This window comes from Colius striatus, chromosome 4 (genome assembly GCF_028858725.1).
Source record: "Colius striatus isolate bColStr4 chromosome 4, bColStr4.1.hap1, whole genome shotgun sequence".
In the NCBI taxonomy this organism is placed as follows: Eukaryota; Metazoa; Chordata; class Aves; order Coliiformes; family Coliidae; genus Colius; species Colius striatus.
The window spans coordinates 75298911-75317437 of record NC_084762.1 but is presented as its reverse complement, the minus strand read 5'-3'; the positions used below and the strand labels follow the sequence as shown (position 1 = coordinate 75317437).

General features: G+C 40.3%; 1 protein-coding gene across 5 annotated transcripts in view; it reads right to left on the bottom strand.

The window, feature by feature from the left end:
- Nucleotides 1-1354: 1354 nt before the first annotated feature.
- VPS13B (vacuolar protein sorting 13 homolog B) overlaps nucleotides 1355-18527 on the bottom strand; it is a 457128-nt gene continuing 439955 nt past the window's right edge. For all 5 annotated transcript variants that reach the window (XM_061995669.1, XM_061995671.1, XM_061995673.1 and 2 more), the window contains 4 exons: nucleotides 12917-13093; nucleotides 10387-10489; nucleotides 9487-9736; nucleotides 1355-3390 (listed from right to left, as the gene is read on the bottom strand). In XM_061995669.1, the coding sequence (XP_061851653.1) occupies nucleotides 3145-3390; nucleotides 9487-9736; nucleotides 10387-10489; nucleotides 12917-13093 (776 nt within the window). In that variant the 3' untranslated portion in view covers nucleotides 1355-3144. The remainder of the gene's footprint in view (nucleotides 3391-9486; nucleotides 9737-10386; nucleotides 10490-12916; nucleotides 13094-18527) is intronic.

Sequence of the window (18527 nt, the reverse complement as noted above, 5' to 3'; positions counted from 1 at the left end):
CTGTGTTTTCACAGTATTTTTCAGGTGTTTGTGGGGTTTTTTCCCACAGTTTTTCAACTGATTTGAGGGACTTCAGGCTGTAATTGGTGCATTCTGTGCATTATGGTTTCACAGTGGGTGCAAAGCAAGAATTCCAGCAGGTGGTGCCAACCTACCCACAGCTCACTTTCCTCTGGAGTGGGAAGGGAGGGCAAGGCTGGGGTCCTAATTTGAGAGGATAATGCAGAAGAGCTCACCTTTTCAGAAATCAGCAACAACACACAATTTTTCCTTTTTTTCATTTGTTTTGGATTTAGCTTTGCAGCAGTTCAGCTAACCTTGTCTTACAAACAATTGGGAGGTTTGTGGGACTTACTTAGCACAGTACAAGACAGCCCTGTGTGAGTTAGACACTAATCAGCTTGCTTGTTACAGGGCCATTTCTAGTACATGCTTGTCCGCTCTGAGACCATCTTTAAAGGTTTTTGCTGTGTTTATGTATGAACTATATAAAAAGGAATTACTTGACCTAAACGACTTTGGGAAAGGTCTTGCAGTGTATAAGCCTGATCGTGCCTTCAAATTTTTGGCTGGCTTACTTTATTCTCGAGTGTTTGAGGAATGATGGATTGTTCTGGAAGCAAACTAAAAAGATAGATAGCTGTGAAGTTGTGAGCTCTCCAGGTCTACAGAGCATTTTGAGAGTAGCCATGTTTTAAGAGTACACACTGGAGCGCTTTAGCAGCTAAGTACAGGCAGCTGCTCTTCAGACAACTTTGTTTTCATAGTTCACACAGCCTGTATGAAGGAGAGGCTGATTTATATGCCGTCTCCACACGCTTCCATACATGTGGTCAGAAGGGGGAGAAAGAACCTGCCTAATGCAGTAAAGATGCTTGCTTAATTCACTGAAGAAGACTGCAATTTAAGCAAGTGTTTATTCCAGGAGGCTATAATTCAGTAAAAACACAGAAGTCTCTTAAGGAATGGCTGCAACTTTAGAAATGAAACTGCAGCCTTCTCTCATTTTTTTACAGGTGTGTTTGCGTCCTCTAAATAATCACCAGATTAGTCTACTTCAAGTGGTGATTACAGTGCTGTTTTGATTTAGTTAGTCACAAAAGCATAAAACTTTTCAGCACAGGTTTTTGGCAAACTGATCTTCAGTTTTTAGTTCCAAAGTACTGTCGTGATCTATTGCATTTTCTGGTATGTGATGAAGTGCAGTGACCAGCTCAAATCTGATGGGGTCTACCTGAAGCTCGTATGTGTGTCTGGTCATTGTTGCACACAGCGATGTGTCCATTCTCTTGTAACTGCATGACCAAACAGCTCACAAGAACAGGTATTATAGGAATAGCTTTATTATCTTTAAACAATCCTCATTATATTACAATTTGCCCACCAATATGCAAAATTAGAAGTATTAAACTATATCCATAAAATATTCAGGAATGAAGCATGTGCCTATATACAGTTTTTAAAATAGTGTTATTTAAACAATATCTGAGTTATCAAATCACTGTCTGAAATGTTGGTAATGGATGGGCTTATTTCACAGTCAGAAAAGGACAATGCAGATCCCAGGCTTCTGCATCTTCAGTACACAAGAGACGCGGCTTTTAGAAATACCTGTTAACAAAACAGAACTCACGAGAAAAAACGTTGCAGTTACTACATTCTTACTTACTGTGCATTTGGTCATATCAAGTATGCATAGAAGTTATTAACTATAAAGCATATGTGTGTGCTTTGAATGATAATCAGCTTTTATTCCAGTTCTCGTCTCCAATCCCGACCAGGTTCAGGAATCCCCAGAGAAAATTCGTGCCCGTAAGTACACAGAAGAGGGAGAACAACACAAGTAGTTGAAAACCAAGGGAGCTTTTGTTTTTTAAAAATACAACTGCCACAACGAGGTTCAGTTTATAAAGTAATCTGACTGCACCCAGAGACAGTGATTTCCAGTCTACTACAAACTGTAAAACATCTGCAGAACAGGACACTTAGAGAGCTCATTTCTCTTGATATGTTTAACGTGGAAGTGTATCGTGACAGCATCATTAACTAAGAACGCAACCGGCGCCTGTGTGTCCGTACTTTTTGATCAACTTGAAAAAAAACAAACTCACTTTGCTTAGCACAAACATAGTTGAAAAGTCATGTTTCTAAATATCCTTGGTTTTATCTGTTCAGAGATGATAAGCATTAAATTATTTGGGGCTTCAAAGAGCATGTATTATGCAGTGGTGGCAGATCAGAAGTCAGTCAGACCCAACAAGGCTACACTTTGCACCTGCACATCTGTTACATCGAGCTTAGGGATTTCTGGTAGATTTTAAGGAGACTAAGCTTTGTTTCTTAGATTTTTTAGCTGGATGTTACTGGCTTCCAGCTAATGCCCAGGCAATGCACAATGTCACTCATACATTGAAAGTCCTTCTTGAAAATTCGAGGGTGGATAAAGTTTCTGTATTCAGATAGTTTTAAAAACAAATGTTGTAGTTCATGTTTTGTTCTCCGAACCACACAAAGGCACTAGTTTACATTAAGGACTAATGTCCTGCAAAACTTCAGTCAAATAAAGGAAGCTGTTTTAAGGTTAAAGTGGTGCTAAAACCCAGCTGTCACTAGTAACTTAAAACAGCCACACTGGGTTTTTCAGATTTAGTGGGGAAAAATGTTTTGCCTCAGGATGTACAAGCTGAGTGGAGTGTGTGTGGGGGGGAAAGGCCCAGCCTTGAGCAAGCTTTTACAGCTGAGTTATAAACCTGGTTTATAACAGAAACCGGCAGACCCTAAAATACGATCTAGTAGGTACTGATACACATTGTGTGTGTATGTGTGTGGCAAAAATGTCAGGACGGACACAATTTTTCCTTATTCTCTGATTTTTCGTTTATTGAAAAAAGGATTTTTCTAGAGCTATAGTCTAAGGCTGTTCCTTTTCACTTTATTCATCTGCTAGAACACTTTCCTTCCAGCACTCGTATTTTGGCTAGGGAGCAGGAATGTTGTCAAGATTAGAAAAGCTATTTGGCTTGGCTTTGTTATCATCTCCTACCTCCTCAAAAGTTATTTGCATCTCTACTTGATGCAGGTTACTGCAGAGAAAGCATCACTTTCAAAATGGTAAGGAGTGACTGTACTCCGCACAAATAGTTTTTAATGAAATCCTTTCCTCAAGGCTTTATTTTTCACCATGGTGAATTTACTAATGAATACTTGGGCAAAATTTGGATCAACTACATACTGATACGTTTTTGTTATAGTTGGAAGGTGTTCAGTAGCCACTGCTGGCAGCGCTGGCACTGTCGTGGTGCTGGGAGCGAGGTGGTAAGATGTCTTTGTGACGTACTCCACAAGACGGTTGTACTGCTGTTCTGATAGTCTCTCTCTAGCTCCATCTGCCTGAAATCACATCAGAAAAAATAGTTAATGACTAACGGACAGTAACAAAACTTAGTAGTAAGGACAATAGCTTCCACATTACTTTCTGTAGTTCCTTCCTGAGATCTTTCTCACACTAGTTTAATGGATGTTTTAATTAACAGTGTTATCCCATAGTTTCATGCTTGGTGGATTTTGCTGTTTTGGGCACTTCTGAGAAGCTCCAATAGCCATTGAAAATTTAAGCAGTATCTTTTGAGAATTTCAGGAATGGACACCTTGGTGAAGAGTAAATCTTTACAAGAGATCAAGTCTTTGTAGACAGCAAAAGTATCTGAACCCCTTTTAGAAAAATGCCAGCACCTCTTGGCAGTGCTTGTCAGACAGCAATTAGCAAAAACACTTTCTCACACAGTACAATTAAAGACAGTCCATAGCTATATCTGCGGCAGTTGAGTCTTGATATAAAATAATGACTAGAAGCTACCTTCCAGGGAAATGTTCTGTGATGGGATATATCCATCTGCTTCTGGTAACTAAAAAAGACATTCTAGGTCAGAAGACCCACGTAATTACATTTTTTTAAACAAAAGAGGTTTACTAAAGATGGTTTGGGTGTGTCATTTCTGGAGAAGAAATTAGGTGTCTATGCAAAGTGCCTTTCCCACCATGAGCTGGAAGGGCTCCTCTGAAGAAATTCCTTTTTACAGTATGTTGAGGTTCAAGGCTGTAGCTATGAGCGATGCAAGTAATCTACCTTTAGTGCAAAAGGATACAGTAGAACAAATACTGTGATCAGAAAGGTGGCATCTACCAAACAGTTCCAAACAGAGTGTTAGATGAAAAACCACAGGTAAACCTGGCTTTGTAAGATCAATCTGCTGCACCCTTTTTTTTTTTTGAAGAAGAAGAGAGCATGCAAGCAGGCATCAAACTAGTTGCATGGTTTCAGAAAAATGCATCTCAGAAATGCCATCGTAGAAGCTACAGGGGTCTCACCAGTAAAGCCACTGAGACTAGAAGTTATCTCCAATATATGACACCAAAAAGGCAGAAGCTATACTACAGCTAGGCTTTGATGTTTCCTTATTTACACTAGGAGAACTGCTGAGCAGTTTCCTATTTGTAGCATTTAAAATGGCTTTGTTTGTTGGATTCCATGCTAAGGATTCAAAGACTGTTATCTTCTCACTGTCTTTCAGAGATTTGCACAGGTCTCACCAGATGTGATGATATTTTCAAACAAACAGTGAGATTGGAATCAGTTTAATACCCACAATCAATATCATGTCATATCTCTCGACTGCAAGGCTCATTTTAAACAAATGATCGCTTATTTAAAGAAAGAATTAATATGATTGATAGGTAAGTAACAGATGTCACATCCAAATCAAAAGTCCCCTCTGGTTCTTTTACTATGCCTTTGGAGATGGATTTGCTGTTCAGCAAGTAGAAACACCCCTGTTTTCAATCATCGCCACAAAAATACCAAAGGAAGGAGCCTCATGAACAAGCTCTGCCTATAAAAAGCAGAAATGATGAAATGGCCAGACAGAATGTGGTTTCCATGAATGATCTTAAAGAGAGGGAAAATCAGAAGGCAGGCTGCTGCAGCAGACTCAGACTAACAGCATAGAATGATGTCTGAATCAAATCTTCAGTCTGGTGGCACAGAAAAAGTATTGGTCTCAGCAGTCCATCTGTTTTACCAGTTGAAAGGAGAGAAAGACACTGAAGTACCACCTATCTAAATAAGATCTTAAGTTATAGGGGTCAAGCTTGCATTTAGATGGCTCCACATTTTTTTCCTGATTTCTACTTCTAGGGAGGTAAGCTGGGTTACCACAGTGCCTCCACACTGACCAGAAGACCCAAGTTATCGAAGGAGAAGGAAAAGGTGCTGCCATTCCATTGACCTACCCTTGTGAACCCATTCCTTATTCAGCCCCAGCCTACGTCCCACAGATAAGGCAAAATCATTCAGGAGGAAGTATTAATGGCACTTGGATGGTCTTCCAAACTAACTGGGACCCTACTTGTGTCTAGATGACTTCATCTGCAACTGTCTGTTTCTTCAGCCAGTTTCAGTTTAGCTTATATTGCCAAGGCAACAACAGAAACTTGCTTTTACTCTACTTTTTTTTTTTTCCTAAATGGGGCCTAACATTGTCACTAAGTGCCTTAGCCCACTGCTTTGAACAACTGTGATGTTAATAGTCAGAACATTCAATAAACCGAAGCTTAGTCAAGGGTTGCTTAATGCACCTGCTAGAGGAATCTTTAAGATATGTCTTTTCGTGCTAGAAGACCATACTTTTGGGTTAAGAAGTCAAGGGTTTTTTTTCTCAAATCCTCCCATAATGACTTACTTAGAAAGAATAACCCTTCACCACTTCTAACTTTACAATAGCTACAGCACCTTTGTTATGTGCTCTGGATGTGTATACAGCACTGATGGGCTGCTCTGGGCACACTAAGGACTGATGGTTCTTTTTCTGCTTTGAAAAACTCAGAGACTGGTTTTCAGCTCTAGAGATGATAACATGCAGCACTATCCTGAAAACTGTTGTAGATCATCACAAAGAAATTCTGGAATATCTGAAATTTCAGGGCTTTTCATTTTTTTTTTCTGTCTTTTTGACATTTGAGCTATACCAAGAGCAGCTGGAAGAGCTTGCTTTTTGAGTTTGATGACTGTTTGAAAACAAGCAGTGTCTCAATTACTTTGGAAGATAATCCAAGTACAATTAATGCTTCCCTTTCAATAACAATATTGTCAGTGCCAGAGTTTTCAAGAATCCATCCAGGCTACTCCTAGCCAGATGGATTAAGTTGTATATTGTGGAGGCGAACATGTCATCATGCAAACCTATTGCCGAAGGAGTCAAAATATGCTCTATAACATCTCTGGTGATTACAGCTGTAGAATAACTCATGTTATTCCAATAGTTCCAAGAAGCCAAGGAGAGAGAAGGGGGAAACTGTTTTGGGAAGAGCTGAAACAAAACTTTTGGTAATCATTTTTGTGAGCAACAAGACAAAAAAGTGGATTTTTATAGCGTTGAAAGGAAACATTTCAATTAGTATTATTTCTGGGATTTTTGACTAAATTAATCAGAAAAATAGTTAGAATTTACCTTTGATAACTTTACCTCTATTTTGCTAAACTCACCATAATAGTTTGGTTGACCTGACCAGCCATTTTCTGGCCATCTTGACTAATGCCATCATGTACAGATGTGTCCTGCACTTCAGTTGATGGCCTACCATTAACATTTAGGAGTCATGTCTATTTAAGTTCAGGTCTGCACCTCTGAGGCTGCTCACCTGCAAGTCACACCTTGCTGCTCCTATGGTTCCTTTTCCCAATCAACTAATAAATGTTAATTAGAAAATAATATTACTTAACTCTGAGTAATTACTAAAACTTCAGGAAGCTTTTGGAATCCTTTAACATGTAGCTGCTTTAACATCAAAAAAGAAACTTTCCTATTCTTGTCTGTCTTACTTTCAACTGCTCCTCCTTATAGCATATGTTTTTTAAATGTTCACACAAATTTCAGCAGCTGCAGCTGCATTCTGAAGAAATATTTTGCCAGGTCTGTTTTGTACAGCATCAATTGGATTTTGCTGTCTTTCCATCTCTGACTTTGCTCCACCTGGGCCACAGGCACTCTTCATTGCTTTTATCATGTCATACATTTTCACTTGTATTCCAAAGAGCCTGTGTCAGCAAAAGAGGTAAGTACTGAGGCTGGGTGGCTCCAGGTTTACAGGTGCTTACATTGCCACTGGAGCAGGACTCACATATTTCTATCCAGAACTTCAGAAAACCTGGTGTATTTGGTCCAGTGCCTCCAAAGCAGGTCCCATTTACTGTGTGCACTAGCATGTGTATGTGGGAATGCTGGACTGTGCATGTGCCACATGGTGTTGTGCTGTGCATGTACAGGAGCCACTTGCCTGGGAGTCCTGTACATTCCCAGCTGCAGCAGCTGTTGAGGACTAGAATTAGGCTCCCTGTCCCTTGCCTTTCCTTCTCCCACAGAGGCAGCCCCTCTGCCTCATCACCCTCTTGCAGCAACCTTTGGGCAAGCAGCCCTTCCTCCAGAGCAGCAAACTATTCCTCACCCCTTGGACAACCAGGTACAATGACAAGAGCCATCACATTACAGCCTAGTAAAAAAGGTCTGGGCTGGTGCTAAATAGGGTTAGGATGTGCTGACTGCATCAAATACCTTAGGGAGAACAAATCATCTTCCTGTTCCCTCCAGGACAGTAGCTCTGGACTGAGCAGGACAGTGTGGATCCAGTCTGATGCGCACCTCCGGTGACCACAGAGCACCCGGGGACAAAAAAGCTGAGCTTTGCCCACTTGCATCAAAATTTAAGTAATGCCTCATGTAACTTTGTGGTGACAGAAGGCAATTTCAGTCAACAGCCCTCTGCGAGACTGAGGATGGCGAAAAGACAATAAACGTAACTAGAGGATTCAGCATGAAAAAATGCTTTCACAAAAACGTCCGAGTACTGTCACGACACAGATGAAGTCCTTGCTGTGCTGGAATCGATGGCAAAACTCTTCAGTGACTTCAGCAACATTTGGCTTTAACTGAAGGTACTGACACCTCCCCTGCTTTTGGGCACACCTTGGGATTTTACATGGTCTTGTGTTTTAAACAGAGACATTTCTGGTATAGCAAAATATGAACTACCTGACCCGCTGTTATAAAAACAGCAACTTGGGATATGTGTGTTTGTTTCCAAAATGATCTCTCATATGATTCCACTTGAGAATTTAATACAATAAACATTGTTTCCTGAAAGTGTAATAATATAACATTCTTCTACCATTAAAAGAAGATAATTCATCCAAAACCTCAGTATTCAAATGGCTTACAGATCTTTCAATATGAAGATGAAGGGTTTATGCTCTGGCAAACACTTGGTGCATCCAGTCTCAGCAAAAGAACTGTTTCATTTTCACAGAATCACAGAATGGTAGGAATTGGAAGGGACCTTTAGAGATCATCTAGTCCAATGCCCCCGCAGAAGCAGGTCAACCTAGATCAGTTCACACAGGAATGTGTCCAGGTAGGTCTTGAAGACCTCCAAGGAAGAAGACTCCACACCCTTCCTGGGCAGCCTGTGCCAGGGCTCCTTCAGCTCAACAGTGACATAGGTTTTTCTTATAAACTTTTTGTGTCCCAGCTTCATCCCATTACCCCTTGTCCTGTTGCTAGATATCATCACAAAAACGGATGTCCCAACCTCCTGACACCCATCATTTAGATATTTGTAAATATTAATGAGATCCCCCCTCAGCCTCCTCTTCTCCAGACTAAACAGCCCCAGTTCCCGCAGCCTTTCCTCACAAAGAAGCTGTTCCAGTCCCCTGATCATCTTGGTGGCCCTACACTGGACTCTCTCCAGAAGTTCCCTGTCCCTCTTGAGCTGGGGAGCCCAGAATTGGACTCCAGATGAGGCCTCACCAGGGCAGAGTAGAGGGGGAGAAGAATCTCCCTTGACCTGCTGGCCACACTCTTCTTGATGCATCCATTTTAAAGTTGGCATTTGCAGAAGAAGAAAGATCTAACGAAGTAAATACAGCTAGTAGCCAAGCAAGACCACTGCACAGGAGGTGGCAAGATAAGAAATGTGATGAAAGGAGCATGCATTAACTCCACCAAACTGTTAAAACAGAATTCACAGAAGAAAGAATAAAAGAAATTGTTCTTGCTGTGACTTCAGAGGCACAGGCAGCAAAGCTGACTTGCCAAACAATGAACACCTCATGCACACGTAGTCATGAGAGCCTCTTAGGAAAAGAGGTGGTGCTTTACTAAGGACACAGAATTCCTCTGCTTGTTCCCTGAGAAAATTGCTGTCACAGATATTAAATGTCATGATCAATAAGATGACAGAAAGGAGGAGATACTTCACTTCCATCCAAAGGGCAACGCAGTCAACTGCGAGGTGCATGAAAGGAGCAGGTCTCCTCGTTTGGCACTTAGACCTCTGGCTGCGTGACCCAAAAGTGTGCTTGACCATTGCCAAAAGCATCATCATCATCAGCGTAACTTGTTTCCAAATGAAAACCCTACCCAAGGTCTTTACCTCCAAATCAGAAGGCACTCTCTGTTGTTTTAGTTGAACCTTCAGCAAGTCTTTTTGTTGATCATCTTCCAGACAATCGATTTCAGTCACGGGGAATGCCTGCTGCTGTGTGTCTTCACTGATGCTGACCACAAAGAGCACCTCTGAGGTGAGCAGCAAGCAGCCTTCATGCTGCTGTCCCGATCCACTCACTATCATGATGTCTAAGGCCATGTGGACTTCTGGCCTTCCTAGAGATTGCAACATTTTCCTGTATTATCAAGAAAAAACAAAGGAGAAAAAAAAAATGTTGTTGTCAGTGTTATTCATTGGATCCTCCAGGACTTCTTTTGATCATTAATGTTTTTACTTAAGCCTGTAGCTATCACCTACAAATACAAAATAAGCCAAGGAGCATACTCCAAATCTCCATTACTGAAAGATGTAAGACACGAGATTTAGAGAATAAATGTGAAACTCTTACTTATCGAAAGTCCTTAATCACTCACTGCAAAATTGGCCTAATAACTATGCTAGGTCAGCCTGTTTCCCATCCTAATAGAAAAATTACCCTGAGAAGTGGCTTACAAAGTCAGTGCAGAAAATAAAGCTATCTTCACTAACAGCTGTTTCTGGAGATGTGCAGTATTTTTCTTGGGCTCGGCGCAATGATAAATAAGTAAGAACTCACTGAATGCCATTAAATAAAGATCAGCTCTTTAGTTCCAAAGCTGGAAGCAGATCAGCAGCCCATCAATTGCAGATTGTGTTTCTATGCACTACCTTTGTGTTTAATGTTCCTAAACAAACTGCCATAACTCAGCCTTTCCTAGGGAAGCAGCCTGTTAACTTGACCAGAGGCCAGAACCTATTAATAAACAATGTGGATGTAAAAATGAGCAAGTGTCTAAATAATTTTACCAGACATATTTGACGTGGCTATTTGGAGCCTGCTCAACGTGTTGATCATTTGGATGAGAGCGCTGCTTGGGAAGCTGAGAAAGTCCAGCTCCATGCAAAATACCTGTGGTAAGAGAATTTAAGTTTTTTAGTAGTTGTTTTCTACAAAAGAGTTACATGTTGCAGTGATGTAATCTGTTTAGAGCAGTTCATAAAATAGTGCAGATCCAAAATGATGTCACATCTTTGGAAGCTGTAGTCAAGATAATTCATTAAATCTTACAATGCAAGAGTTGTGCACTTAACCCTGGTGATCTTGCATTAGCAAGAAACAAAAAAAACCCCACTGCGTGTTCTAAAACTCTGCCATACACTTGCAATCAAGAGAAAGATAATGCTCCTGAGAGCCATCATCTCAAAGCAGGATCAGACACATCACTTGGGATTTATGTAGAAAAAATCAAGACCATTGTTAACTTTCTTGCTTAATATTAAAATACTTCCGTATATGTGTCATGATTGGTACAAATTAGAAGGCCAGTTTGCCTAGATACTGTATGCAAATGTTCAGTTACTTAATCCAGCTGTTAAACACAGATCTATATGCATTTATAAGATCTCCCGGGGGGCATCTGGTTTATTGTGAATTCTTCTTAGTGCTAGCACAGAACAGAGATGACAAGAAGCAGTTAAACAGGTTTCTAAACAGACTATGCAAAGCTGAAGACGACAGGGTGCGTATACCTTCAGATGGCTTGTGAACTCTTAAAGACCAAGAATGAGCAGGTTGCAAAAAACTTGCACAAATTGAGTAGCTTTAAAAACTTTCACAAGACCGACAGGAAGTAGGTTACGCTGGAAGCACCAGTGTTACACTGTTTAGTGCAAAGTTACCCTTTAAATAAACAAAGACATTTTCTTTTGTCTAATTAAGCATTCCGTTGAAGCAAAAGGCATTTTTGCATAAGGGTGTCAATAACTTAGATTCCTCTTTACACAATGGATACTAATTTAAACAAAACATCAGCTCTGAAAAAAGTCCTTTAATTTTTAGCACACATGTTGATGGTAATACTTAAAAGCAGCATCCCAGTTGCAACAATTGGCTTACCGAGGTTCTCAGCATTATGTGAGTGAAAATGTTATTTACAGACAGAGAAAAAAAGAGAACATGTGTTTATTTCTGTGTGGTCCCCCACCCCTGGGTCCCCCCCAAGAGGCACAGTCCCACTTCCAATCCAGTTGTGGGTAAGAGTTGCTTGAACTCTTGTGTGTTTTTCTCTCACGCACTGTCAGCTATTATTGATAGAGTTTTTTATGTTTTTTCCTGGCTAGCTCTTTTTGTCACATGCTCATGGAAAACATGATGTCTTGTGCACCGTATCTGCAATGAAAAGTGTCCCTCTGCTGTTACAAATTCCCTGATAAAGACTGCCGTGAAATTAGATCTAGAAAGAATAATGCAAAAACAACCCACAGGCAGCTGACAACAGACAAAAAGGTTCTGATTTACCAATTTGGGTTCCACACCTATTGGATGCATAATTTGAGAGAACAGTCATTATTTACACTCATACAAACAAGATAAAGTTAATTTGAAGGAACTGTAATAATTGTTTCATTATTTCTTTAAAAAGACTGCTTCAAGGAATGAGTTCTGAATATAATGGGAAGCAAGGAAACAATATCTGAGAACATCTAGGAGAACAACTTGTATCCTAATCAACACATCACAAACAGAAATATTGCTAGTGATTAAAGACTCCAACCTTTAGGACTTGTCTGGTGTAATTAATGAAGCAAAATTAGACACATTGTCCTTGTATCAATAGGTCTTCTGCTTTTCTTCCCTAACTCCCCCCCTCCTTCTCCCTTTAAACATCCAGACCGACAGCTTTGATTTATTCTTATTGGAAGCAAAGAGATCAGTATATTTTGGTATTTTATCTTTATCTTTTTGGTTGTCCAGAAGTATTCACATCAATCTGAAAAGATTCCCCACCACTGCCACTACATGCTCAGTCTAGCTGGAAAATCCACCTCTGGTTGTTAAACGATTACCCATGTATCCAAAAATGGGACTGTCTTCTCACAGCTCTCCAGTTTAAAGGAGATGCTTCCACTGCGTGACTCACTTCTTTCTCCCAGGAACATAACTCTCTCTTTGTGCAGAGATAGCACAATTATTTCCTTGCCATAACAAAGCAATCTCAAAATAACGCTCTAATTGGAAATAGTGTTGTTCGAATACTTTTATGTCAAAAACTCTATTGTAAGCACATATGTTTCTGTAACTAATTCCACTGTATTCCAAGAATTACTTCATGCTTTCTGCATTCTGTGTTTCTGTGGCTGCACAACGCTGATCGGCAACACAAGAGAGAAGTGTAACATGACGGCTTTTAAGAACACCACCACCAGCGCATTTATAACTATTCGGCAGTGGCATCTCTAAATCTTTCTCTACATCACACAGCTACTGAGCTGAAGAAGTTGTATCTGAAGAGCATTTTAAAATGTAAATGGAGGTGCTGGAAACTGTGAAACTCACCGTAACCTGTCTGTGAGACAAGCTCAGCTGCCCCTCCGATGGGCTTTGTGAAGACGCCCATGATCCCTTTCCCCACACCCGAGATGACCCCTCTGGCTTTATGCCCGGCTGAAGCTTGGGCCTCAGACACTCGCTGAAAATTCTGCATCGGCTGATCCACGATCCCGGCAATTGCACCTGAAAAAACAAAGAGTCCCCAGTAATCAGCGAAGATTCATATTCTGGAGTAAGAGGAAATCTTACTACTGGGCCTGAATGTTGCTTGGATTACACACTGTACCCCATCCTTCTTATACAGCTATCTTGCATGTGACCAATTAGCCAAGCAATATCTCAGCCTTAGCTTAAGTTAAATTTCCACTTACCTTTTCTTTTTACTTTTTAATTTATTTGACTTTTAAAAACATTCTGATAACGTGAGAGCATGTTTTCATCTTTCAACTACTTTTGCTAAATGCTTTTGCTGAGTTAGATTAATTTAGCTCATTCTTTGTGGGAGCTCTGAAAATGCTGGGCTTGGGATGAAATCCACCGGTTTTAGAAGACCCGAGCTGCTATGGAAATGAGATTTTCACCCAAGCCTGAGATTGACTACATGAGAATAAAAACTGCCTGTATTCAATAGATCATTTTTATATTCTCTTCCACTGCCAGAAATGTTCATAAGCTAATGCAACTTGTGATATATTACTAAGATTAGCAGAATTAGACTTTGAGGCTTTTTGTTACTTGTTTTGTGAAAACGATCATATTTTACTTTAATGCGCATGGGTCAAACTTTTACAAGTGACACGGTGACCTTCCTAGCTTTTAGTATCAACAGAGAACTCCGACTTAAATCTTCCTAAATGTAAACAGGTATGTGAGGTGGTACATTTCTTTGATCTTGAGTTTACCCTAGCCACTTAACCACAGACGTGTCTCTAGTTATTGTAATTTTGATAGATAAGCTATTTGGAAATGGCTAAGAGTACAAGGAGTCGACAAAGTGACATCAGCTAGGAAATGGTCTGCCTGATCTGAGCTTCTTTGCTCAGCGAACAGCAAGTCTGCAAGCTCCTTGGCTAGCTCTCAGTTTGCACCTTCGGCTGCAAAAATCAAGATTAAACAATTATTTAAGGAGTAGGACTGAGCAGCACCTTGGTAACTAGGCAGTTTTATTGCAACCCAAACATCTTTGAAGATTCTGCTTTGTATGTGGAAGCAAATCCAGGCATAATTCCACAGATTTGGACAAACACAGACGAGGTATTTGGCCCCATGTGTTTACCAGCATGACATGCACTAGTCAGCTGGCTGCTAACCAGTTTTCAGATGGTTTTAGTTACCGTTACTGGATAAACGGAGAAGTTTGCTGGCTTTGAACAACAAGAACTAATATTTTACTAATATTTGTACACTGGTATTCTGTCCAAAGAAAAGATGAGGATAAGAAGCAGCACACATTTCCCCATGTCCCTGGGATGCTATCTATCAGTAATTCAAGAAACTTGCATCCCCCATAAATGCCTCTCTCTCCTCTTATATTGCTTCCAACTTCTACACGTGTATCCCTTACTGATAAATGGACAGTATTTCCCCAGAAAATGCTGGTCTATTTTTTAATGGGATACTCATCTTTTATTGAGCTCGCTCACTGAAGCTGAGTGTGCAGTGGGACGTTCACCCTTTGTACCATAGAGGCCATGAAGCTTCCTTAATATCATGCCATGGAAACGATACAATTTTCAATTCAATTCTGTTTCATTAGTACTTACCAGCTGCTCCTGCTGCTTGACTAAAATAATACCCCAACACCGCACCACACAATTGGGATTGTTCATCCAGTCTTTTCTTTTGTACAATTGTGATGCATTTGAAAGCAGAAACAATGCTTGATGTTCTGCTAAGTTACAGTATTACATTACCCTGTGACCTCCTTCACTCTATCTATCGAGGTCATCCACAGCAACTGCACTTTCAGAACAGAAGTTATTGCCTTAGTAAATGTAATCCACCTAAGTCCTAGCACTAGTAAATTATTTACTGCAATACACTTGAGCAATGTTATAAGGTAATAATAAATAAGAGCCTACTCGAAAGGATCTGTTGAATGCTCCAGGCACTTTTCAGCTGGAATTAGGCCCAGAGGACAAGGAAATAGAAAGGAAACTGCTGTGACTGTGTTATATAAGATTACTTATGTAGTACCCCAAATAATACATCGCTTAATTAGCAAGTCGTTTAGTAACTCCACACTTTCTGTTATTCTGCCATTTTATGCATGCTTTCAAGTTGTCTGTGAAGCCACTGCCCTTTTGTACCTCAAATCCTTTCCTAGGTTTCTACCTGCAAACAACATAACCAATGATCCTCTCTTCTCTCTTTGCTCACCCTTTGTAATCTCTTATCTTGAATTACAACTCACTGACACAACTCATTCATGTGCTGTAGTCATGTCCACAAATCACATCATAAACTACAAAATTATTCTTTTCTCTGAGGAGTGACTGTTCCTACCACCCTTGCATGGGGAAACCAGATCTGTGCACCTCCTTTCCCGCGTGCATCAGGTAAAAGAAAAAAGCCAACAGGTCAACGGCTAAGCAGCCTCAAAACCCAACAGCACTGAGATACTAGTGACGCACTTGTGAGGTTCATTACATTTCCTCCCACCAGGATTTGTGTGAAGCAGATGTCCCCTCTGTCCATGTGGCTTCTTTCTAGCATGAAGTCAGTGGAAGAAGCACCACGCTGGATGGACTTACCACAGAAAGTTTATGCCCACACATTTCAATAGGGTATCAGGGAAGCAGGGCATGGAACCACATGTGGTGGTTTTTCCCTTCCCACTCTCCTCCTCACAGTCTAGAGACAGCTACTGCTGTCCCTGTGCCTTCACTGTCATGTGTCTTGCCCATTACTTTTTAAAAAAAATTAAAACATGCTCTGTTTTTCTTTCCTTCCTTCCCCTAGGAATTCAATTTTATATGCATGTCCACATATGTACACACAGATTCTGCATGTATAAAGAAAACCTCAATAAAATTAAACACCAAAGCAACAAAACAAAAACACATTCTTCCATTACTGGACCAAAGAGGTTCCAGCAACACTGTAACATCTGCTAAACATCAGCTGGGGTGCATTCTGGTTGATACATGTTGCTCAGCAATCATAAAAAGGATACTTTGATAACTACAAAATTCAGATAGTTCAGAGCATATCACTGTATTACTTGAAGAAGAATTTGCTTACGAGCAGCAACTGGTTTGTGCGCAGGCTGACAATGTTTGGTGAACGTAGCACAGCTTACAGAACTTAGCAAAGCTTGAGTTGCCTGTGACAAGCTCTTTCACACCAATAAATAACTGGAAAACATCCCCCACCAGGAGAAACTAGCCATACTTTTCCATAAGGCTGGATGCTAGCCAAGCTGAAACCGCTTTGCTTCCTTTTCTTTTCTCTGTTGTCCTTCAGGACTGTTGCAAGCGTTTCACACTGAAAAATACGGCTGAAGCATAGCCTCATCACACAAAAATACAGTTAAAAGAAAAGAGCACCTGTTGACATGCAGTTGTATCTTTAAAGAACGAGTGTGTGGAATATAACAAACCCTCAGGATTAGCACGGGCTCTTGGTATCTCGCTTGTAGGTAAGCGTTTGTCTGCATAGAATGTCCTCGATTCAGTGCTGGTTGCACAGTGAGAACAATCACCATCACTCTTAATAACAAAAAACTGAGTTTCCAAAATCCAGGCTTTACCTTCTCTAGCAGCACAGTTACACCATCAGTCAGATTTTTCCCCAAAAGCAGGGTGGAGTATCTGAAATGTTGAGCAATTTTGCCATTGTGAAAAATGGCACCTCTACTAGTTGTCATCTTTTCAATTATTCAGAAATGTACAACTTCCTAAAGGAAGCTACTTCAAGACAGTATTTTTCACTAGGACCAGTAGTTGAAAATCAAGCTTATAGTTTCAATATTCTCTTTTACATGGTTTACAAATTATTATTTTAAGCTTGACCCTGTCAATGCAAAATGCAAAGTTCCTTGGTAGGAACTTGCCGACCATCTAAATATTTTAAATACAATTTCACTGCATTTTTGTCTAATCATATAAAAGAAAAAATAGGCTAATTGTTAAACTTTTTCTTCTTTTCACGCACAAATGTTACTAAAATGACCCAGAAGTCTCCCCCAAACTAGAAAAGAAGATGACAGCCGGCCAAAGATAACAATCAAATCAAACAACACCCTGACAGTGCTTGAGTCATTTAAAATGAGACAGGACAAAGCGCTTAAGAATGTACCACAGGGAACAACTTGCACTGAGGAGGAGACAAAAGTACATGATTTTGGACCTGATTCAGCGAAGCTCTTAAGCACATGCTTAAGTGCTTTGCTGAATCAGGGCCATCAGGAGCCAGATTTTCAGAGAAATCAGAAATGCAACTCTTTTTTCTGTGTAGATACCATGGTGTATTGGTGAACAGAGGGCTCTTACACGCCTCTGTCTAAGCACAAAATCCTCTCCATTTGCAATTCTTGAAGCTGCTCGTATGGGTCAGACGGCTTTTACAAACACGATAGTACCGTGGCTATCCTAGAAATCTTTTCCACACTTCTCAATGTTACAGTTAAAAAATGATAGAAATTATGTCTTCAAAGAGTCTTGCTCTTTCCTACGATGAACTCCTCATCCTTTTGTAGTAAAATAACATAGCAGCTCTGCTTCATTTCACTATGTATGATGAACTTGGAAGTGTTTTTAGAGTAAGCATGTTCATGTTTACTCTGAACGTGCTGGTGAAAGCAAGCAGCACAGTGATACCTCCCCTTCAACTATGACTATGAGTTTTTCATCGGGACAGAAACAGCTTTCTGATGTGTTTGTTAAAATGGAAATGTAAGTTCATAATTCAGGTCTCGACACAATTTACATGAATGCTGCTGTGTATACTGAGAAAATATGCTTTTTAAAAATCAAGTAAAAATAAAAAATATATGCCCGATACAAATGCAGTGGAATATTTATGATTCCTCCCTTAGTGAGAGGTCCCACACTCGTCAAGTCCAGCTGCACAGAGACCATAGTTATTTTTCTGGGTGCATCATTGTCTTTACTGCTCAGAACAGAGATATTTAGCAGGGAGGAATCTCTGAATAATATTAGTGGGAGGGACAAGATCCTAGCTTGCAGAGGAGCACAGTTTGATAAAATGAAGCTCTGAGTTTGTAGCATGAAGTCCGATTTCTTAGGAAATCGGGGACACTGAAATGCTAACTATTCTTTTTTTTTTTTTGCTTTTATCTCAGGCGTACTCCTGTGAACAACAGAAGCTTCACACGCAGGGAGCTACAGGCACGGCGTATTTGTGCATGCATGTTCCCGGCTTTCCTTAACAGCACAAACATTGCCTTGTTATGGCCATAACTACAAAGTCTTGCTCTTTACTTCAGGCTGTACAGTTGATGCTTTTAGCTCTGAAGGGCTTTGGTGTCAGTGATGGGGATAGTCACCGCGTTATTTTGCTGTCTTATTAAAAATCAATAGACAAGATCACCAAACCATTTCACTGCAACACATGCACCAGGCTGACAAAGTGCTTCTAAAGTATAATCTTTCAT